The sequence below is a fragment of the Chelmon rostratus genome, chromosome 4 (genome assembly GCF_017976325.1).
Source record: "Chelmon rostratus isolate fCheRos1 chromosome 4, fCheRos1.pri, whole genome shotgun sequence".
NCBI classification, from domain to species: domain Eukaryota; kingdom Metazoa; phylum Chordata; class Actinopteri; order Chaetodontiformes; family Chaetodontidae; genus Chelmon; species Chelmon rostratus.
The window spans coordinates 18,898,223-18,918,332 of NC_055661.1; the positions used below are offsets into that span (position 1 = coordinate 18,898,223).

Below are 20,110 nucleotides of genomic sequence, written 5' to 3' on the forward strand. Positions count from 1 at the left end.
AGGATGTCAGTGAACATGTTGTGTGCTTCAAAGCTGTGAAGCCTGTCAGTCATTTCATCTACCTATGATGGTGATTTGTGTGAGGTAGTCTACCTGTGATTGGTAGACAGTTGGGGAGGATACATGCTGTTGTTCCTTCTAGTTTGGTGAGTATGTTAGACTTTAAGCAGGGGAGATGCTAGTGGAGAGAGCACATTGTAAAGCAGACAGGTTTTGGTTTTTTGGTGTTCCCTATAGCCTACTAGTACTTCCTGCTAATTAAGTGCTAGCAAAAACAGCTATAGTCTCCTAATCATCTTACTAGAGACGTTATCATTATCAGTTCAGCACATTTTGCAAATGTTTGTGAAATTTGGTTTTCATGCAGAGACAAAAACAGCTACGACACATGTTTTCCAGTGCTACAGCCTGAGACTACGAATTTGCGGTACTGAAAATGAATCTGATCAGCATTTCTGACTCGCATGTTTTTGCGAAGTGTTTGATGTGTTTAATGATTTGTGCACTTAGGTCAAAAATCACTATCAGCATCTGTTGTTACTCTGGTATTTTAGTGCATATAATTCAACAACTGAACTTGCCCCAACTTACCTATATGCACAGCATACTGTATGTAAGCCGATGCGCTGTACGTCTGCATCGGTGAAGCCTGCTGATAGACAGCGCCTCTCGCGCTTCCTCCTGCTCCGTTGCCTTGGCAACATACAGAGAGCGTCGGGTACTGTGTAACAGGATGGAAAGGAAGATGGAGGAGAACACAGTTAGAGACGTCGAGACTGGTGTGTAAATATGAGCCTTACCTGGCTTTTCCTTCATTGCTATTCAAGCGAAGGAAGCGAATGATGCCCAATTGTCTACCCAACAATAGCTGCATGTTTCGGGCTTGCTGCGTGTCTTTATATTGACGCTAACGTACAGTGTGCTAACCTTCTAGCTAGCAGGTACAGGGATGTAAACAACAGTCATGTCACCAGCTTGTTGTGAGCTAGCTTTGCTCCTGTAGACGTTAGCCGACCATATAAGTAACTGTACACGGACAATGCGCCTCACACGGAAGGACTTCAGAAAACTGCTGGCATGTTAACGTTAACCACTTCGCCGAGCAGCAATGCAGGTGTATCGGCTACGAGTGTCTGCTCGCTAGCTTTGTTACCTAGATTAGTGAGGGGCAGCTCATCCACTGAACTGCTGTGTAGCTAATTAGCTAGCTGTCTGTACCTGAAGTACTTGGTCTTTGTCCGTTACTCTCTCAAATTAAAGACATAATCGGCGAATGAATACCAGCAGCGCCATTGTAGTGATGAATGCACGAGACAGATTTTAACCAAAAATGTACGAACAGATCTTCCCATTCAATGACTAATACTAGACAGAATCAAAATTTCTGTTGTCTGTTGCAGCAGAAGATTTATTTACAAGTCTGATGTTCATCATGCTTGTGTACATTGCGGATGCTGATGGGTGTAGGTTACACATGCCGTCCTTTTCCATCCAATATTCACTATAATCCAAACTTTACTGTGGGCATAATGTAACTCGGTCTCCAATATGAGTGCAATCGCAGGTACAAGTGATTAAGGTACTCTGTTGCTTTTCATTCAGTTTGAAGGTATTTTTTGTAGTTGTGACTGCACTATTTCTACCAGTGCCACGGAATTACAGTGTGTGAATTTTAGAAGCTAAAAGATAAAAATGAAAATAAGATAAAACAACACTGTCAACTTAAATCTTTTGTTTTTAAATTGAAGTATTTATCAACTTTTGTTTTAGAAATAACAAACAATTACACAGTTGCACAAAAAAATTATGCAAATACATTAAAAAATACAGATAATTAAACGTAATTAAAAGTAAACCAAAAAACACAGGTCAAACAGAGTGACATTGTCATCTCTAAAGTAGGCAAAGAACATTTACGTTTACCAGTCTAATGCAAAATCACAAAGGGTTAAAATGTAGAGAAACTATTTGAAATCCTGTTGTAATGCATTGACCTGTTCACTAAAAGCATTTAACAAATAACTATAACTAAAACGAAAAGAAAAATATTTAAGATTTTACTTTATTTATACAAAAACAACAAATTCCCCATTTGAGCAGCACTGTGTAAATTAGTACAAATGTTGTTAATTTGTCTTACTTATTTTGTACAGCGGATCAAATGGTTTGTTCATAGTTTGAATGTGACATAACTCATCATTTGAAAAATGGGATGCCTGCATCACTATTTTTAAGGAGTGACAGCTTTGAAACAATTTGTATCATTGTTTTATTTTTTTATTATTACCCATGTTGTAATGTAGGGTGGCGTAAAGTCCTTCATAGTTTCAATTATTTTTCTTTAAAGTCAACCACCTAGGACTGTGTTACTCTGTATGAGAGACTTTTTTATGGATTAACTACAGGCTAAGGGCTAGCATCTTAAATTAGAATTAGAGTTAAGTTAGAACAAGCTTATTTAACACCTTTTTAGACAACACATCTTATTCCTTCTTATTACACTTGTTCTTCAGGCAGTGAAACTGGAGGAGAGGATGCCTTGGTAGGGAATGTCAACAAACTGATGGTGAGCCCGCCAGGTTACTCAGGATCTCCGCGAAAAGGACATCTGGTTTTTGATGCTTGCTTTGAGAGTGGTGAGTAGTAAACTTGAAAAAACGGCATATCAGTAAAAATAAGGTGGGAGTTAATGGTGGTGATTCATGACAATTTTCTTGTATTCTTAAATGTTGGTGACATCCTTATTTTGTCACTGCTATGGTCAGTGCGGCCCACCTTCACCCCGAGACAGGAAACACACACACGCACACACAGACTCACACCCACACATATTTTACTGACTGTATGTTGGAGGAGCATGCAATCAAAATTAACGCATTAACACATCCTTTAACCTCACTGCAGACATCCGTATGCATGTTTGAAAACTTAAAAAACAAACCTGAAACTGACGATATTGGCCAAAATGTCCCATTAAGTTGTCTTGGTCCCACAGAATTATGATCAGTTTGTTATATATAGCATGTATTGTAAAATGTATGACATGTTCATGTCCTTTTTCCAATGCAAACAAGGCTGATACCCTAACTATTCAGTCACTTTCACACATTACCCTTAATTGTGATTACTATCCACCTTTGCACCATTTGTTTTCTTTGTGCTTTTTTTTCATATTATTAAAACTGCTCTCATAACTAGAATTCACCCCTTACTATTAGTACCTAATACACAAACTCTGACACACTTCCTTGTTTCAGCAAAACTGGATTATTTTAAAGCCTGAAGTTTCCACCAAACAGCTCCACTTTGTTCAAAATACCGCAGCTAGAATTCTCATTACATGTAGATCAAATAAATTTGACCGCAGTACACAAATTGCATTGGCTGCCTAGTCAAACTAGAGCTGACATCAAGGTCCCTTTTTTGAATTTGAAATCTTTGCATGGATTAGCACCTTCGTATTTGTCCAACCTTTATCAGACTATATGGTCCAGTCCACAATCTCTGTTCATTAGATGTGGCATATTTATATAGTCTGAGAATAAACAAGAAATCAGGTGGAAGTAGAGCTTTCTCATACCAGGCTTTCTATCTTTGACATGCTTTCTCACTATATCTAACCATCAGGGCTGCAAACTCCATTAGCATTTTTGAGTCAAAACAACACGACCACTGCAACTGCTACTAATAAAAGCTTTATTTACAGTCTGTACTATCTTTAGTTAGAATACAAGAAATTCAAATTAAAGTGCTTTATATCAAACAAAAATAATATTTTTTTTAAATGATCAAATATCTAAGTTGTTTATTCATAACTAGCATACTTTTCTTGAGTTTTAATCATTTCCTAAGATATTTGTGATTTGTACCCTGATATTTTAGATAGATAGATAGATAGATACTTTATTCATCTCTAAAGAGAAATTTACATAATAATACAATTTTATAGGTTTACAATTATATAGGCTATAACAACCTTGTAAATTAGTCTCTAATCGTTGACTGCTGACTGGAGAGCAAACAGAAACGTCAAGGACATGGAGGTGGAACAAGTGCACAAAACGTCTCGAAAATAGAACCAGGGCCAACAGTTTTTCAAACAAGTGACATGTCAGATTGCTTGTTCACTGATGCTTGGAGCTGAACCATTTAATGTTCAGTCGTTGGTATCACTTCCAATTAGGAAGTGATGATAGACTTTTCCAGGGTTTAGTACAAAAACAGAAGCATGTTTAGCACATATGATTGAGTTTTTGGGTATAACAACCAATTGTGAGTATGGAAGAGCTCTATCATGGCCATATCGTATGTTGCCAACAGCATTATCAGGAACAAGTTCATATAAAACTCTATAGACAAAGTCTAGGATCTTAAAAATCCTCATTTGTGTATAACTACCTGGTAGTCAGCGTGGGGGCGTAAGAGCAGGAGCCATTTTCTTGCATCAGCTTCCTACCTGTAATCTCCCTGTATGATATCCTAATCAGATCTGAAAAACACATAATCATTTTGAGACGTCTATCACATGTACACTTACCCTATGTACTGTATGTGTATGAAAATGCATGTCTGGTCACGTACAGGTTATAGTGATGGTGTTCATTTACTTATTGTCCAGGGTTGAATATATACGGATAAACTCTGTGCATTATGCAGTATACTGTACTGTCTTATTACACATTTAATATCCACATTGACCTTTCATTATTATATGGCTATTTTTATTGTTTATCTATTTTCTATTATCAGAAACACTTTTTACATAGAAATATGCGCATTATGGCTTCCAGTCAGCTTTGCCATCTCTACAGCCAGTGCGGCTAAAAGCAGAAATATATAAAGTATACTTGAAAGGGTCATTGACCTGTCACCTTGTCCATCTCTTTTGTTGAAAGTAAGCGTACAGTAAGACAAAGTTAATATGCTCCAGTGTTATTTGTTAATGGCCTTTGTATGCCCCTTTTTCTGACAGCTGAGTGGCACAACAGTGAAAATAAAGTACTTTCTCACCCCTGACAAGGTCAGTTGGTTACCCACACACAGGCAAGCAGTCAAGCACACAAGTAGGCAGAGTAAATCAGAGAATCAGTGGGTCTGTCTGGGACTGAATCTCTGTGTGGAGATTATGTTCAGATGGTGCTCAGATTTCATATTTCCACAGACAAGCCCTTTTTTTTCCTGCAGACTGAGATGATCTTTAACTTCACCCTGTGTATTTTCTGATTCCTGGCCTTGGTGTCATTGTCAGTGTTGTTCTCCAACGTTGATTTTTACTTTTTGTCTCTGATACACTTGATTTTCATAGAGTTAGAGGTCAGCCGAGCACATATGAGCTTTCTTACAGTTGTCAGTCCTATGCCTACTGCTAATTAATTCACAAGAAGAACAGCAATCTTGTATGGGCATATATAGGAATAAATAAGGAATCTAATGCACAATTTTGTACACCGTACACAAGAGGCATGTGAAGGTGAGTGCATGTACAGTATATAGTACTGGTGCATAAAGATCTAAAGAAAACACATTAGGAGGATTGTGCTGAGATATCAGTGCGGTGATTACCCTTTTTATAAATTTGCCTTTTTTCCCAGATGACATGGCCAGAGGAGCTCAGACATTGATTAATGGGCACTGAGCTCCCACACTGAGATCAGCTAACATACCAGTGTCTCTGGCTCCGGATGTATCTCCTGAATGATTTATGGAATTGATATTAATCTCTTTCCAGTAAATGCATTACTAAAGTTAGAATGGGGGATAAATTGATGTTTGCCAGCTAATGTCAAATTAATGCCCTGTTGCTGTTTCATTTAAGCAGCACCGATTTTGTCCAGCTTGCTTTAAATTGAGCACTGATATTAGATTATAGTAGTTCTTTCACAGCATACTCTGTGTATGTACTTGTACTTGTACTAAACCGTTGATATCGTGTGGTAGTTTACTGATTATTGCAGAGCTGTTCACTTAAGTTATACTTTTGTAAACCTTCACTCCCTCTGTGGCCTTTAAAAATGGTAGTATGATAAAATACACTACTTCTGTAAAACAGACAGAATGGCAGTGTTATTCTTTAAGGTGATTGTACTGTAGAATATTTTGACGATATTTTCACGATATTAACAGCATATGCAGTATCAGTATGTGGACATTCATATTGCATATCAGGATATCCAATGTGTGTAATTCAATGAAATGGAGTTCTTCCATGTATCCATGTATGCTGGGCTGGCTATATAAAAAGCATTTTTTTAATGTGATCTGTAAGTATCTTATGAAATCTTAGCTAAAAATCCTTGACTATTGACTTAAATACAGAGTTATTTTTTAAAACTCAAAACAACTTGACTTGACATTGGTGAAACAGTTGAAATGTTGCCTCTGTATCGTGTCCTCTTTTATGTTATCTACATTTTCTGTTGTATTTTCTGTTTTTAATCAAGTAAAATGCTTCTTACTTTGTTATTGTATAAAGTAATAATCAAATGTTGGCAGAATAAATGTGTTTTTGTTTCTGTTCATCCATATATTTTCTGAACACTGGTGTTGCTGCTCCCAGTGTTGTTGCATTTAAGTTAAACCAAAGAAAGTATGTACTTTTCAATACAGTCCTTGGATAAAAACTTGAATCTGATGCATGCTGTGTCAGAGAGAAGAGCTACATTTAGATGTTACTGTAGAGAAGAACCAGACCTGTTCACTCATTATTAAGTCTTCCTGTAGGTTGAAGTTGAAAAAAACGTAGGAATTCATCTAAACCAGGAGCATGCCATGTTGTTTTTACAGCAGATTCAGTGCCCATATTCATATTTGATAAGATGATGTACATACCTGAAGTATCAGCAAGGCTTATGAAATGAGCTGCTGTTTGTCATATATTCAGTCTGATATCTGTGGTACCAATGACAAGAAGGAAATTGGAGACTGGTGTGCAAGCTCTTGCCACATGTATTGAATGTTGGAGAGGCATGTATATTTCTTAAGGCTATTGAAATGGTCTTTCATGACAGCCTATGTCTCTTTTTCTCCTATCAAGCCCAGATGAATGGTCGAAACACGGTATTTCAAGCAGACGTTTTAATCTGAAATTTATGCAGACCTATAACTCAGCGAGGCTTTGCTTGCCTTTTTTTCTTCCTTTGGTCGACATTCGTCTGCATCCCATGTACATTTTCAGAAAGCACAGATTTTATTTTGTTGCGTTAGTATAGCACAGAATAAAATCTAATTGGTTTATTAAAATAGACACTGGTTATGTAAGCTGTTTGCCAAAGGTATAAAACCTCATTTACATTTAGATGAGGCTTAATTCACTTTGTTGTCACCCCTATGCTGATCAAGACAGTGATGGCCTACAGATTTACATACAGTAGGTGTCTCAGCCAACAGGTCCTCTGACACGAGTTATTCTAAACCATTAAAAGACTTTCCTTGTTTCTGCTTAAAATGACAAAGGCTACAGTGTGATGATGACCCCAACTATGTAGTGTTTTATACAGTATAACTTCAACATTATGAGTATTTTTTTAAGACACCATTGCAAATGTTACTGATTGCTTTACTTGACTGTGTAAAGAGCAATATGCAAATTTTCATTAAACCCCATATGCAAATAGAGTTTTACTTGTTGAGATCATCTTTTTATGCTACTTGGGACAATGCAAAATCATGGTAGAGAATAGAAGATTTTGTTAATCTGTAAACATTAAGTCTTGCCCTATTGTTGTGCATTGTGTCAAGAGGCAGAGATTGATGAAAGTGATAAGAGAAGCCTAATTGTTTTTTAGAGTGAAATCCAAATGACATTCTTATCTTGTCTTGTCACATTTGTTTCGTCACACACTCCAACTGTTGACATTTTGAGCTTAGTCCCAAATTCCTTTTGTGAGTGCATCCTCACAATGTCGCTGACTAAAGTACCATCTGTCTCTACAAAGGATGACACTGACAGTGCGGGCATATTGTTTTACTGCACCTTTGGACGGTGCACCAGATGTAATTAAGCACTCATTGATTAGTCAGACTGTCTGCTGACAATGACTTGCATGGTCAAAGAAATTCCCCAGGGGTGACAAGTGTTTAATGGGGTCCATTGATAAGCAGAACTCATAGACTCATCTGGCTTTACAATCAATTCACTCGATACAATCTAACTTATATGGCAGACTGGAGAACAGATATGCACGTACTGGTATTTCTGTCAGTTAAGTCCCAAACAGTCGAAGCCTTTTGAGACTTTGAGACTACCTTATTTGTTTCTCTGAGTTGTTAAGCTGAATTACGTATCTTGTCACCACCTTGTGAAACTGAGAAAATCAGGCATTAAATAAGCATGGAAAAAATGTGATTGTACAGTATGATAAGAGATCTGTGTAAACAATATTCATAAATGCACAGTTTATGAATATCTTATCTAACCTACTCATGTCAACATAACTGCAGGCAACATGGCAATCCTCTCTCACACTTCCTCAGATGTCGTAAGTAATTGAAATAGTTTTGTATTGCATTTGTCCATCTCCTATTTCACTGTTTTCATTCAGCTTTTTCACTCGGTAACATCTTCACATTGTAGTTTGATGGAGTAAAGTACAGCGTGAAGTTTTCTGTTTAGAAATTATTCTAATGAGAGTGTCTTCAGTATTGTTAGTGTGGGCAGTATCTGACAGTATGAACTATTAAGTTAGAGGAGTGAATGCTCGCCACTGGCCAGATGATCATCAGTCAAAAGTAGGGCAATGCCTGCGTTTATGCTTTATGACAACACTTTCATAAATTACATTATTACATTATGGAACTTATGGAATCTCTCAAGCACTTCGTGGATTTGCTCTGCAGATTTTAAATCACCCCTCAGTAATGATAACTGATGAAGAAATATTTTCTCCTTTGTCGAGATAAAGAACAAAACACAACAACAAAAAAAAAAAGGCTGTCTGGAGATAAGTAATGAGGATAAATGTTAAAGAAAATATTTCCACTGTTCACTGATGATGAAGCTTTCATTGTTTTTCCCTTTTTGCTTTTTTCCTATAATTTATTTTTTTCCTTTCTTCCAATATGGAACAGTGTACTTAATCTGTCCGGCCTTATCTTCTCCCAGAAATTGTCATGTTGCAGCTGCACAGTTCCTCTAAAGAGTGACTGATTAGAGTCATAGCTAAAGTGAAATGTACAGAGCAAAGACAGAGAGATCGAAAAAAAGAGAGCAGAGTGAGAGAGATGGTGTATAAGAGGACAAGAAATAAGGAAGTACAGAAGAAAAGGATAACAGGAACACTGGGGGGCTGGTGTTCTGGAGCTGATGGGGGGAAAACGCAGTCGAGCTTGTCAGAAGATATTTATATACTCCAGAGTGCCCCATGACTCAGGATAGTTGAGTTTCCATTGATTAAAGAAGAGGGAAACGTTTTTACAATCAAGCTGGATGCTCAGAATGAGTGGCTTGGAGAGGCCTGAGCTTGCTGCAGTTTACAGCTCTCTGCCTCGCCTCCCTCTCTGATGAAACTACCAGAAGGAGAGACAGCCAACGAATGGAAATACATTTTTTTTCAATGTCATTTTTTTCTTTCATTCAACATGGACACAGTTTGAAAATGTTTTGACACTCTTCTCCCCAAACATGAAGATTTACTCAGTATTGAGCATTGTGTAGTCAAATGGCCTTTTGATCGTTCGATTTTCGACTTTTACTGTATTTTTTTGTGTGGCTCACCAACCATAGATTGCTCTAACTCTTATGGCCTTTCCAAAAGAAGATCCATTCGTCTGAGTGGGAGGGAGCACTCCTGACATCTGATGTATTGAGAGGCACTCCCAGTCTCTCTGTCTCTCTTACATGTCCTTGGCAGCGGAGAAGCTTCACTGCTCAAATCACTAAATGGCCTCTCCAGTTTCCCTTTTAGCAGTTTTCTCTCCTCTCTCTTTCTTTTAAGTCAGGAGTAGAGTATGGAGATAAATTTGACTTGTCTAGGGACTGTTGGCAAGACCATTGCTTTTGATTTATGCTATTTATTGGCCATTTGTATCCATAAGAGATTATTCTTTATTATTATTGTGTTTTTTTTATTATCGTCATGTCCTATCTCTGGCTTTCCGCAGGCATATTTTGTCAGTTTTATATCCCATTTTATACCATATCATGCTATGTGAGTTGGGATGTGTTATATTGGCTTGACCCTGAGGGAAACTTCCCAACATTGGCGTTGCCAAGTACAAAAACGTGGGTGCAGTGACTATATATTTTTATATTAAAAATGTATCATATGACTACCTGTAAGTGACAGGGGTTGCTCATAGTGATACAGAAGTATCTCTCTGTAGTTCCCCTCAGCTTAAAGAGCACTTAGTGCGTCTAACGGTCCATTGTTTTGATCTTCCAAGCCGTAACTATACTGTCTGGGTTCACTCTCACCACACCATGTTGTTTTTTTGGCCACAGCAGACAGCTGTTTTCCACAAAAAACTCACATTACCTGCTCATCAAATCATGTACTCATCACAAAATGGCAGACAGACAAAGTTAGTAACTAGCATTGTTGTCGAGTCAGCAGTTGGTAGAGAGCAAAACAGAGCTAAAAGAGAGTGAATGTTGGACAATAGACAATACAGCTGCAAATGAATGCTGTGTTACTTTGCACAACAGTTTACATTGTCATATTAACTTAAAAAGTAATTGTTAGTGTTATCAGCGTGCTTTTGCTGCTCCCCAGTGGCCAAAATATCAGTTATTGCAGGTTTAATGAACTGATGTACAGCTATTTCTAGTTTGTTATTTCTTCTCTAGCTTGTCTGAGCAGCACAAACACTCCAAAAGTGGTCAACCTGAGAGTCATAATAACAACAGACAGCAACTATCAGCCTTTATCACATGGCTTTGTGGGGGCTTGACAGAGTGTTTGTCCGTGGGTGGTGAGAAGTAATATCAGTAGGATTGCATGAAATGCTGAGCAAATGAAACAGAGCGATAATCCTGTCTGACATTCAGGCCTGTTGCATATGGTCAAGTCTAATCACTGAGTGAACACATTGGCTCAGTTGTGCTGGTCGGAGATGCCTCCTCTGCCAGGAAGTAGTGCAATCAACCTCAGTGTTTTGTAAGTTAATTGTTGATGGATCTGATATGAGCTATACATAGGAGACACAGCCAGCACCTCATCTTCTCAAAATGTCACCAAATGCTAGCAGCAGCAAGCTGTTTTGTAAATTTTGAGTAATGAAAGGATTTGATTATCAACTGTATGCACAGTGTGGCTGTGAGATTTGGAAAGGTTGAGGGGAGGAATATTCAGATACTGGAAGAAATAGAAATTTGTAACATAAAAATTGGCATTGTTGTTACTTCATCCGTACTGAAGGATGTGGTGTGACACAAACAGGTTTAACTTTGTTGTTGTTTTTAGATTCCAGCTTTAGGATATTTTATATATGTTCTCAATGTACTTTGAAACATCACTATTCGTTTTTTCATTCATTCAAGGCCTCTAACATTGTTCAAGATGAAATCATGGCTAAAATCAACCCAATCATGTACCCATCAAGCAAAATCAAACAACTGATGTGTCTTCACATTGTGAAATCTGGTTGTTGTTGTTGTTTAGTGAATTGCACTCTCTTGTGATTGTGCTTTTAGGTTACAATGATAGTTTTCTGAACAGAGATGTTATTTGCTGTGTCTTGCCCAGGGACTACAGATGTAAATTCGCTTATAGCTAACTCTGGTAAGGCTAAGAAGCTGTGCATTGTCCCTGTCAAAATAGATAAATAAACAAATAAAATGAAGTAAAATAAATAAAACTGTGATAAAAGTGTGTCCTAAGAGAAAACTACTGCAACTAGATTCTTACACTGCACAAGTGGTGTTATCGCACAAGGCTCCAGTGATTCTTCCAGTAATTCATTTCCAAGCAATTCCTGACGCCATAAACACAGTTTCAGAACAGACGTCTCATTTTTCATCCCAGGCAACACTGTACGGGTTGGGAAAATGGCGAGGATTTGTAATGCTTTACCAGTTCATGTTTTTCAAGCTGCCTGTGTTTATTCTGCTGATTTATTTAGAAAACCTCTCAGTGAGATGAGCTTCATTGATGTGCCAGGGTTTGTTTGATAACACAAATTCATGTACAGAATATGCTTATACAGTGAAGGGTGAAATACTGACAGGAGCAGAATTTTGATAGAATGCATTTTGGTTTGAATCCAGGCAGCTATCTTGTAGGTCTCCTGCTCAAAGTAAACAGTATTGAAATTCACTCCTCGGGGGCAAATGCTGTTATCAGGATTTTTTTTCCGTGGACATTTCAAACAACCCTTAATAGGGAACACGTTGGAATGTGCTCTAGTTTGTGAGAGAGACTAAAATAGTGTTTATTCTAGTTTCAGGAGGCTCTCAGATGTTGTTTAGACTAATTTTTAGATATATTTTGTGTACTGTATCTTTCTTTAAAAGGCTGTAGCATTCACTTGTAGTTATTCTGAATAAAAAATTGAATGAGAAATATTCATTGGTAAGCACTTATACATACCTTTTTTGATTTTTGTAAAATGAGAGTTATCTGCACTAATAACCTGACTGTGAACAACATTACATTATAGTGAAGAAGCACTCGCAATAATCTTTTGCATAAAAAAAAATGTTTATTGAATGAACACTAAAGAAACAGCCCCCATTCCAAAGAAGTTGTGTTGAATCTGCAATTTGCAAACAAACAGTGTTTACCATCAGCGGTTTATTCCTGAACCCATGTAGTAATATCCTTCATACAATCATGTGTGTCACAAAGTGGTGAACCTCACTCACACATCCTTGCTTGTGAACAGTCTTTTGGGGAAGCTCCTTTCATACATAGTGTTTGCCTGTGGAATGATCCAAAGAGGTGTCTTTGTACTGAGTATATGTCAAAACAGATTAGCAAATTATCACGTTCTATTTTATTCATTTATTCATTTTTTGCAGTATTCACTCTCTTTTAGCTCTGTTTTGGTCTTCACCAACTCCTGTGGGAAATATCAGTTGTTAGACTGCTAAATGTTCCACTATGTTCACCATCTAGTCGCTAACTTTGTCTGTTGTATGTTGCTGAACAGTGGATTTATTCGAGCTTATTTCACCTGAAAACAGCTGCTTGTGTCTGGAAGTGTTGCAGATGAAAGCTGTTTGAGTAGGCCAGAAAACCAAAACAACAAGCTGTAAGATGTTAAAATATGAGCTGAGGGAAATGTAGAGCCATTTGATGTCTCTGCGAGTGACCCCTTTCACATTACACATCCTTTGACCCATCGTTTACGTCAAAATATTGATTAGTGCACCATTAAGACATCAAATAACTTAGCCTAAAGTTCTGTTATCCTTGCTGATGTTTTTTTTAACTTGTTTATTTTCTGTCGTGTAAGAATTTGCTGGATACAATTAGTGCTATGAATTACGATTTACGTGCTGATTAAGTTTCGATTAATTCAGCAACTTTGGCACAGTGTAGTGATACATTAGAGAAGGATGTGCTTTCCTGCAAGTTAGTAGCATGGGAACCTACTCTTGTAACAACCAGTATTTATCCTTTTAAAGTCAAACATGTCTTTCAGAGAAAAATAGGATAATAACTAAAATGACAAACTTAAGATTTGCTTAACAGTCATTGCTGTGATAATAAACATGATGTTTGTGACAGTAAAAAAACTCAGAATATGTTTGGCTTTCACTGCTCCACTCCATTGATTGCATAACTGTTGATTACTGAGTTTGTCTCCCATTTCTTCAGTCCCTGAGGACACTGTCCCATCCTGTTCTTATTATGACTTTAACCACAATGTAATGCCGAGATGTTACGATGCAAAAGTGTTTGATGTGCTTTATTTCTAAATTAAATCAATCCAGTTATCATCTCTGCATCCTGAACTTGGCGTCAGCTGGAACCTCCTGCTGCGATGGAGCAACTTCATCCCAAAAAGCTCCCTGTGCTCTTCTTCTACGATGAATTATGTCTAAATTGAATTACCAAATTATGTCTCTTAATCTCCCATATCCGATGGTATAAAAGGGATTAGTTTGTCATAGGATGGATTTGGTTTTATGGTATATTTTAGAAAAAAAAAAATTGAATTTATATTTGTACTTTGTGACTTTGTCATCTATATATTTATTGCTCCGTGTCTTAATTTCTCTTAATTGCACGAAGGTTGGGTGCAGTGCCTGGCAAAATGATTGCTGAAAAACTGCTTGATCCTCTGCCAAGCCTTTCGAATGGCATTCAATACTGCCTTTTCCTGCTTTTTCATTTTTTTTTTCTTTCTGAAAAGCTGGCATTGCATTGACAGTAGCAGCACTTAGGGTAATTCCCTAGATTGAAAAGCTGTTCCACAACGACAGATTTCCTCTGCAATGCTCCTAACTGTTGAAAAACCCACCCTGGGATTTACATCCTCTCTTCTGATTTGCCCAACTCCTGGATTCACTCTTGTCACTTCACCTGTCAGCCCGTTAAATATGGACCAATCTGATTAGCACACACAATTCTGGCCTGGCCAAGCAAATAAATACAGAAAAAGCACCACTGGCAAAGTAAATTACAAGAGGGACTCTGGACATTAGAGATGGAAATCAAGTGTTTTAAGTCTAAGCAGTGGTCCCTCCTTAGAACAGGTACTGCCGACTCCAGGTCAAGAGGCATTTACCGCTATACTGGATTAGCTGGGCTGTACTTCATTTGAGAAACTGCTGTCCAGTTTGGAGTGATTTGTTTGCTCTTGAATGGGAGGATATAGCTACTGGAAGAATAGCTTGGTTTGAAGAACACACTTGTTTTTTGTCTGGTTCTCCAGCATTTTCAGTGACCAGTGTTTTCTGTTCTTCCTTGATTTTTTTCTTGCTGACCTATTGGTTATTGGCCAGTGATTTCTTGCCTCCCTTGTTTCTCTTCTTTTCTTGCATCGGCTCCCTGTGTTCCTGAACTCATTACAGAGCAATCAGCCCCAGGCGTTGAAGTGTGCACCCAGAGGGAGCAATAACTGTAAATAAACACTACTGCAGGCTCTCCGATAACATGTTACCAAGATGATAACAGCCCTTCTTAGCAGGCCTGTTGACCTTCTCCTTGCCTTAGGCTTGCCAAGGACTCCTCAGCTCCCTATGCTTTTATCTCCAAACTCTCCTCTACCACTGGAGCCGCTGGAAAGATTATTACTGAGCAAGAGAGGAAAGGAAGGAGGGAGTTACACCATGAGAATATAGAGGAGGGGAGAAAAGAGATGACAGAGAGTGCTTGGAGAAGAAGACACAAAACAAGATATAACAACAAAGAGCCGACCTGGGCAGTTGTCCCTCTGCCAGTGCCGCCACCTCCTTTGTCTGTCCCCAGCCTTTGTAGGGCTCGACATAATTAACTTGTTAAAAGATAGCATGAAATTGGAAGAGACTTGTATTTACTCAGTGGCCACCAACACACAGGACACACCAAAAGACATAGATAAAGAAAAAGAGGGTCAGAGTGACAGATAGACAGGCAGACAGAAAGAAAGAAAGAAAGTGAAATAGAAGGGTGGAGAACTGAGGGACGGCGGTGCCCAAATTCTGATAAAAACATCATCCAACCATCCAAGCCACCGTTTTAGGCTTGAGAAACAGATGAAAGTCAAGATTGCAATTCCTCATGGTTCACTCCCCAATACTAATGCAGAGTGTCTGACAGTAGCATGTCCAGAGCTGTGGGGCTGAGGCACTGTCTGGATGAGATTGATAATACAATTAAGCCAGTCCCTGTATGAATGCATCACTATGACCCATTACTACACCAACCGCTTCAGATGGAGCATATACCAGTCTAGCTCTAGGGCCTTTTGGACGGAAAAAAATACAATTATAAAAGGCTAGCCAGAAAATGTGTTCTCTTTAGAATGTGCAGGCAGGCCTGTACATCATCAGATATGTGTGGGCTGCCTGCATATCTCACTGCTGTCCCCGGGCCCAGCTTTCTTCATCTATATTGAAACGAGGAGCTCACTGGAGCATAGATGGTTTCATAACAATATGATTTTTTCCCTTATTGTCCCCTCTTATTGTCTGCTCTTATCCCGGTTTTGTTGTATATTAAGATTATTTTCACAACAATTTTCACATAATGTTTACAAATACACAAGCACTTATTGTGTGTGTGTGTGTGTGTGCGCGTGTGCGTGTGTGTATGTGTGTGTGTGTGTATGTGTGCGGCTACATAAGACATCAGACAAGATAATTTTAAGTATTGGATTTAAATGAAAATGCGTCTTTGTATTCAGACAGCAGAATATCAGGACAATGACTTTTAAACAGAACATATTCTAAGTGAAGTGCAAGGCAGACGTTTAAAGGATCAAAACTTCGTAACACGGTAATTGAACGGTTTGTCGCTGAGGTGTTTCTCTGACTCGTTCTTCTAGGGCATGGGTCTAATTGCTGGCAGCAGTGCAAGTGCAAGTGCTATGTATACTTTACCATATGGTGATGCTTTGGGTGATGAACGTAGTTTGTGGTATTTCATCACATATCTTTTTAGGTTGAGCTTAAAGTAATGTTAGCCAAGCCCAGTTTGGATCTATGTCATTAACTTCATGGCCAAACAAAGCTTGCAGCTCTGCCAAAATATCTTCAAACCCCTGAGTTCTTGGTACCTTGTTTATCCACAAAAGCTCTTTTACTGTCTCTCCTGTCTAACTGTGTGACTGATGATACCAAAAAAATATAGCCTCAACCAACTCAGCCAACCATGCTGTGCAGTTTTTGGGAAATGGCTGTTCTTTTCTAAAGGACTAATGGACTGCCATATGATTGGTTAGAAATAGGTTTATTTCTGTGATGTGATATATAATTAATAATTGTCAAGCAATACATTGATACATTGATCCATATTTAGTAAATTTTCCAATATGATCAGTCTTTACATTGTTTATATAGCTCATCTAGACTATCTTGCCCTTTTTAGTACTAAATTCCTTCTTTGTGTTTCCATGGACTGTGTTTCCTTGATGAGCATGGTGGAGAGCTACGTCCCAGCAGTCGCATTTGGGTTTGTTACTGGGACAAATAACAATCAATAAACCTACATGCAACTGCCAGACTGAAGCCACCTACTCAAAGACTGCTGAGGCCTCATGTTAGCTTCATCTGAACTTTTGAATGTCCACAATTTTTCACAACGTAATTCTGCTACAAAGGTATCTCTTCACCCCAAGTATTGGACAGAAGACATGACTGCAATGATCCATAACTCTTTCAACTTACATATGGCATGTGTTTTTTTTGCTAAAGGTTTCTTATCATCACCTTGAGGTTGCCAGGCAACCAGCAGATACTCCAGGAAACCATTGCGCCCTGCCATGAAATAGCTCACCGTGTAAAACCACAAATTTTTGCACCTTTGTTCTTGTACAAAATAAACATATGAGATATAACTCATTAATTAGTGAGCTATAGAGGTCCTGATAGATCGATTTTGATGTCTTTTGACAAATCCAGACTAGCTGTTTCTCCCCATGTCCAGTCTTGATGCTATGCTTAACTACCCGGCTGCTGGCCGTAGTTTGATATTTACCTCACAGATGTAAGAATAGTATAAATCTTCTCATCTAACTCTCTGCATTAAGCATGTTTTTTAAAATGTCGCACTACTACTTTAAAACTGACTTGAAAAAAATCTGAACTCATCCTTTCAACTGTTTTAAAAGATAGACTGCAGTTTAGTATACCTGTTAGGTAGTTAGATTGTGGAAACTTGGAGGTGACCTCTTTAATCTTGCCTGCAGATGAAGTGATAAGGCATCAGGGGAGAAGGCAGGCTTTAAGAAGTCATGAGGCAGGAGATTGATGTTGCCTCGGTGACAACTTGCCTTTAGATGAGGGGGAGAGAGAGACAGTGAGAGAGAGACAGAAGAAAAACCAGACATTTAGCTGCAGGTCTAAACTGAGACCCCTCCGCTATGGCTGCTGCTGCTGCTGGCTGGAATCAATTCTATCTTTATCAGTCCCCCTCTTCTGTGTCCAGGAATCCTCCTCACACCGCAGAGCAGCCGGGGGGAAAACTGATGTGTTTTCCAATAATGAAATGGAACACAGCAAAAAATAAGTTTAAAAAGGTGCCTGGCTGGTCTCCCTCAGCAGTACAGCACTCTTTTAATCTCTTGTCTGGTGCTTAAACACAGTTGTGGCCTTGCCTATGCCAGCCAAAAGAAATTGAATGTATTATCGGGCGTGTGTGCACGTGTGTATATGTGGACTGGAGGAGTTGGCTTCTGGGGAGGGGGTCATCTTCAAATGTTGGTATTTACTTGTGTAAATTCAGACTTGTAGTACCCAGGGATTGTTTTGGACAGCATTGACTAGACTGCAGGCATTTCCACTGAGGCTTGTTAATTTTGGTATGGAAAAACTAATTGCTGTTAGCAACATTGATTCTTATACCAATAATTGTGCCTTATATTGCGGAGAATTTAAGTGATTGAACTTGCTTGTGAAAAGATGTGAGATTTAGGACATGACAGCCTGCGCACGTCTGCTAAGCAGGAAGCACTGTAAGCACACAGTCTATTTCATTTTGAAACAACTGCCTATTACCATTCTAATGGCTGGTTGTGTGAGTGAGTTCCACCTCAGGCCTGAGGCAGGCAGGCCTGCTGCTGCTGTACAATGATCCATCTGCATGGCAGAAACCATCCATCCAGTGGATAGCTACAGGCTGCAGGCCGGCCCCTTTGTGTGGGCTGAGCACTGTGACTGCTCCCTCTTGTACCTCCATAATGGGATTACATTAGCCAGGTTCTTCTGCTCCCTCTCCAGCTCTCTCTTTCTCTCTCTCATACACACACACACACACATGCAAACACACAGTCTGTGAGCCCGTGTGTGAATGACTGACTGTCCACTTGGCCACCTCATGTTTGCACCCTGTTTACTTGCCTATGGCCCTGTGTAATGATGCAGGTTCCATCCCTATTTTAGACAGACACTTGCTTTCAAAAGAAACACATAGTGTTGTGTGATTTCCACTTTTCTTGAAAAATGTGTTTGTCTTTTGCTATTTTTTTCTCATTTGTTTTCATGGGTTTGGAGAGAGTTAGAGACAGAGAGACAGAAGGAGCGGGAGACTCAAAGAAAGACAGACAAAGATAGAGAGAGGCAGAGGGTTTTGTTCAGGGTTTTCCTCAAGGAGAGGCTGCCATGTGTAAAATCTTGTTCAGAACCAGCAATTGTGTTTTGTTGGGCTGCACCAGCAGGGCTAAGCTGTTCGTTGAAAACCAATTTGTTAATGTCTAAACGCTGCGCTAGTTTTCCCTCAAGGACAAAGATTGATATTCAACATAACATGCCAAGACACCACTGAAGAAGAATATGGAGAGCGACGATACTCAAGAGGAATTATGCAAGAGATCTCAAGGACTAGAAATTGTGTCTTTTTTCCTCTTTCTCATCTCCTCTCAGTCTGTAGTTCATTAGCTTTACTTACTCTGATACAGTCTGTCTGTTCCATAAAGAACCAAAAATCATTCTCGACAAATCTGGTGTACTCTGCATCGCTTTTCAACATTATATAGAGTCAACATAACTTATCTGTGCTTTATGTAGTTAATCTTTAATGCTTTCAGAGGGCATTTCAGAAAAATCAGTTGGCCGTTTATGTTAGTTAAATACTAAATGATATGGGATTGATTAAAAGGGTCAGGCTACTAGCCCACCAAAGCGGTTGAATCTGGAGGTAACCACCATAAAATTAAAACGGGGATCAATGGCGTGTCATATCCCTGCTGCTTCGTGGGCTGAACGTGTAATTCTAGCATTGAGGCTGCAGCCATCTCTCACGTCAGGCCTTCAAGCATCAGGCTCAATAACCCAGCCGCCCATGGCTGCTGTCTGCTGCTGCACATGCTATAGTATTCACAAGCAGAAGCAGACCGGTATTAGTTTGGTCTCTATCTTTAAGCTCCTTTACGGATGTTTGGCCAGTAACACTTGTGCCATGTATGTATGCATATCTTTGGGTTTTTTCATCATTTCAAATGAAAATTCAACCAGTTGAAAGCAGTTTGTGTTCCAATCAAAAGCTTGCTTTGAATCCATGTAGCTGTTCATATATATCATACCAAACAA

General features: G+C 38.8%; 1 protein-coding gene across 1 annotated transcript in view; it reads left to right on the forward strand.

Annotated features, from left to right (window-relative positions):
* Positions 1-745: 745 nt before the first annotated feature.
* The window catches only part of agbl4 (AGBL carboxypeptidase 4), a 268,049-nt gene continuing 248,684 nt past the window's right edge, over positions 746-20,110 (forward strand). Inside the window, exons 1-2 of the mRNA XM_041935474.1 lie at positions 746-779; positions 2,514-2,636. Coding sequence (XP_041791408.1) covers positions 746-779; positions 2,514-2,636 — 157 coding nt within the window. The remainder of the gene's footprint in view (positions 780-2,513; positions 2,637-20,110) is intronic.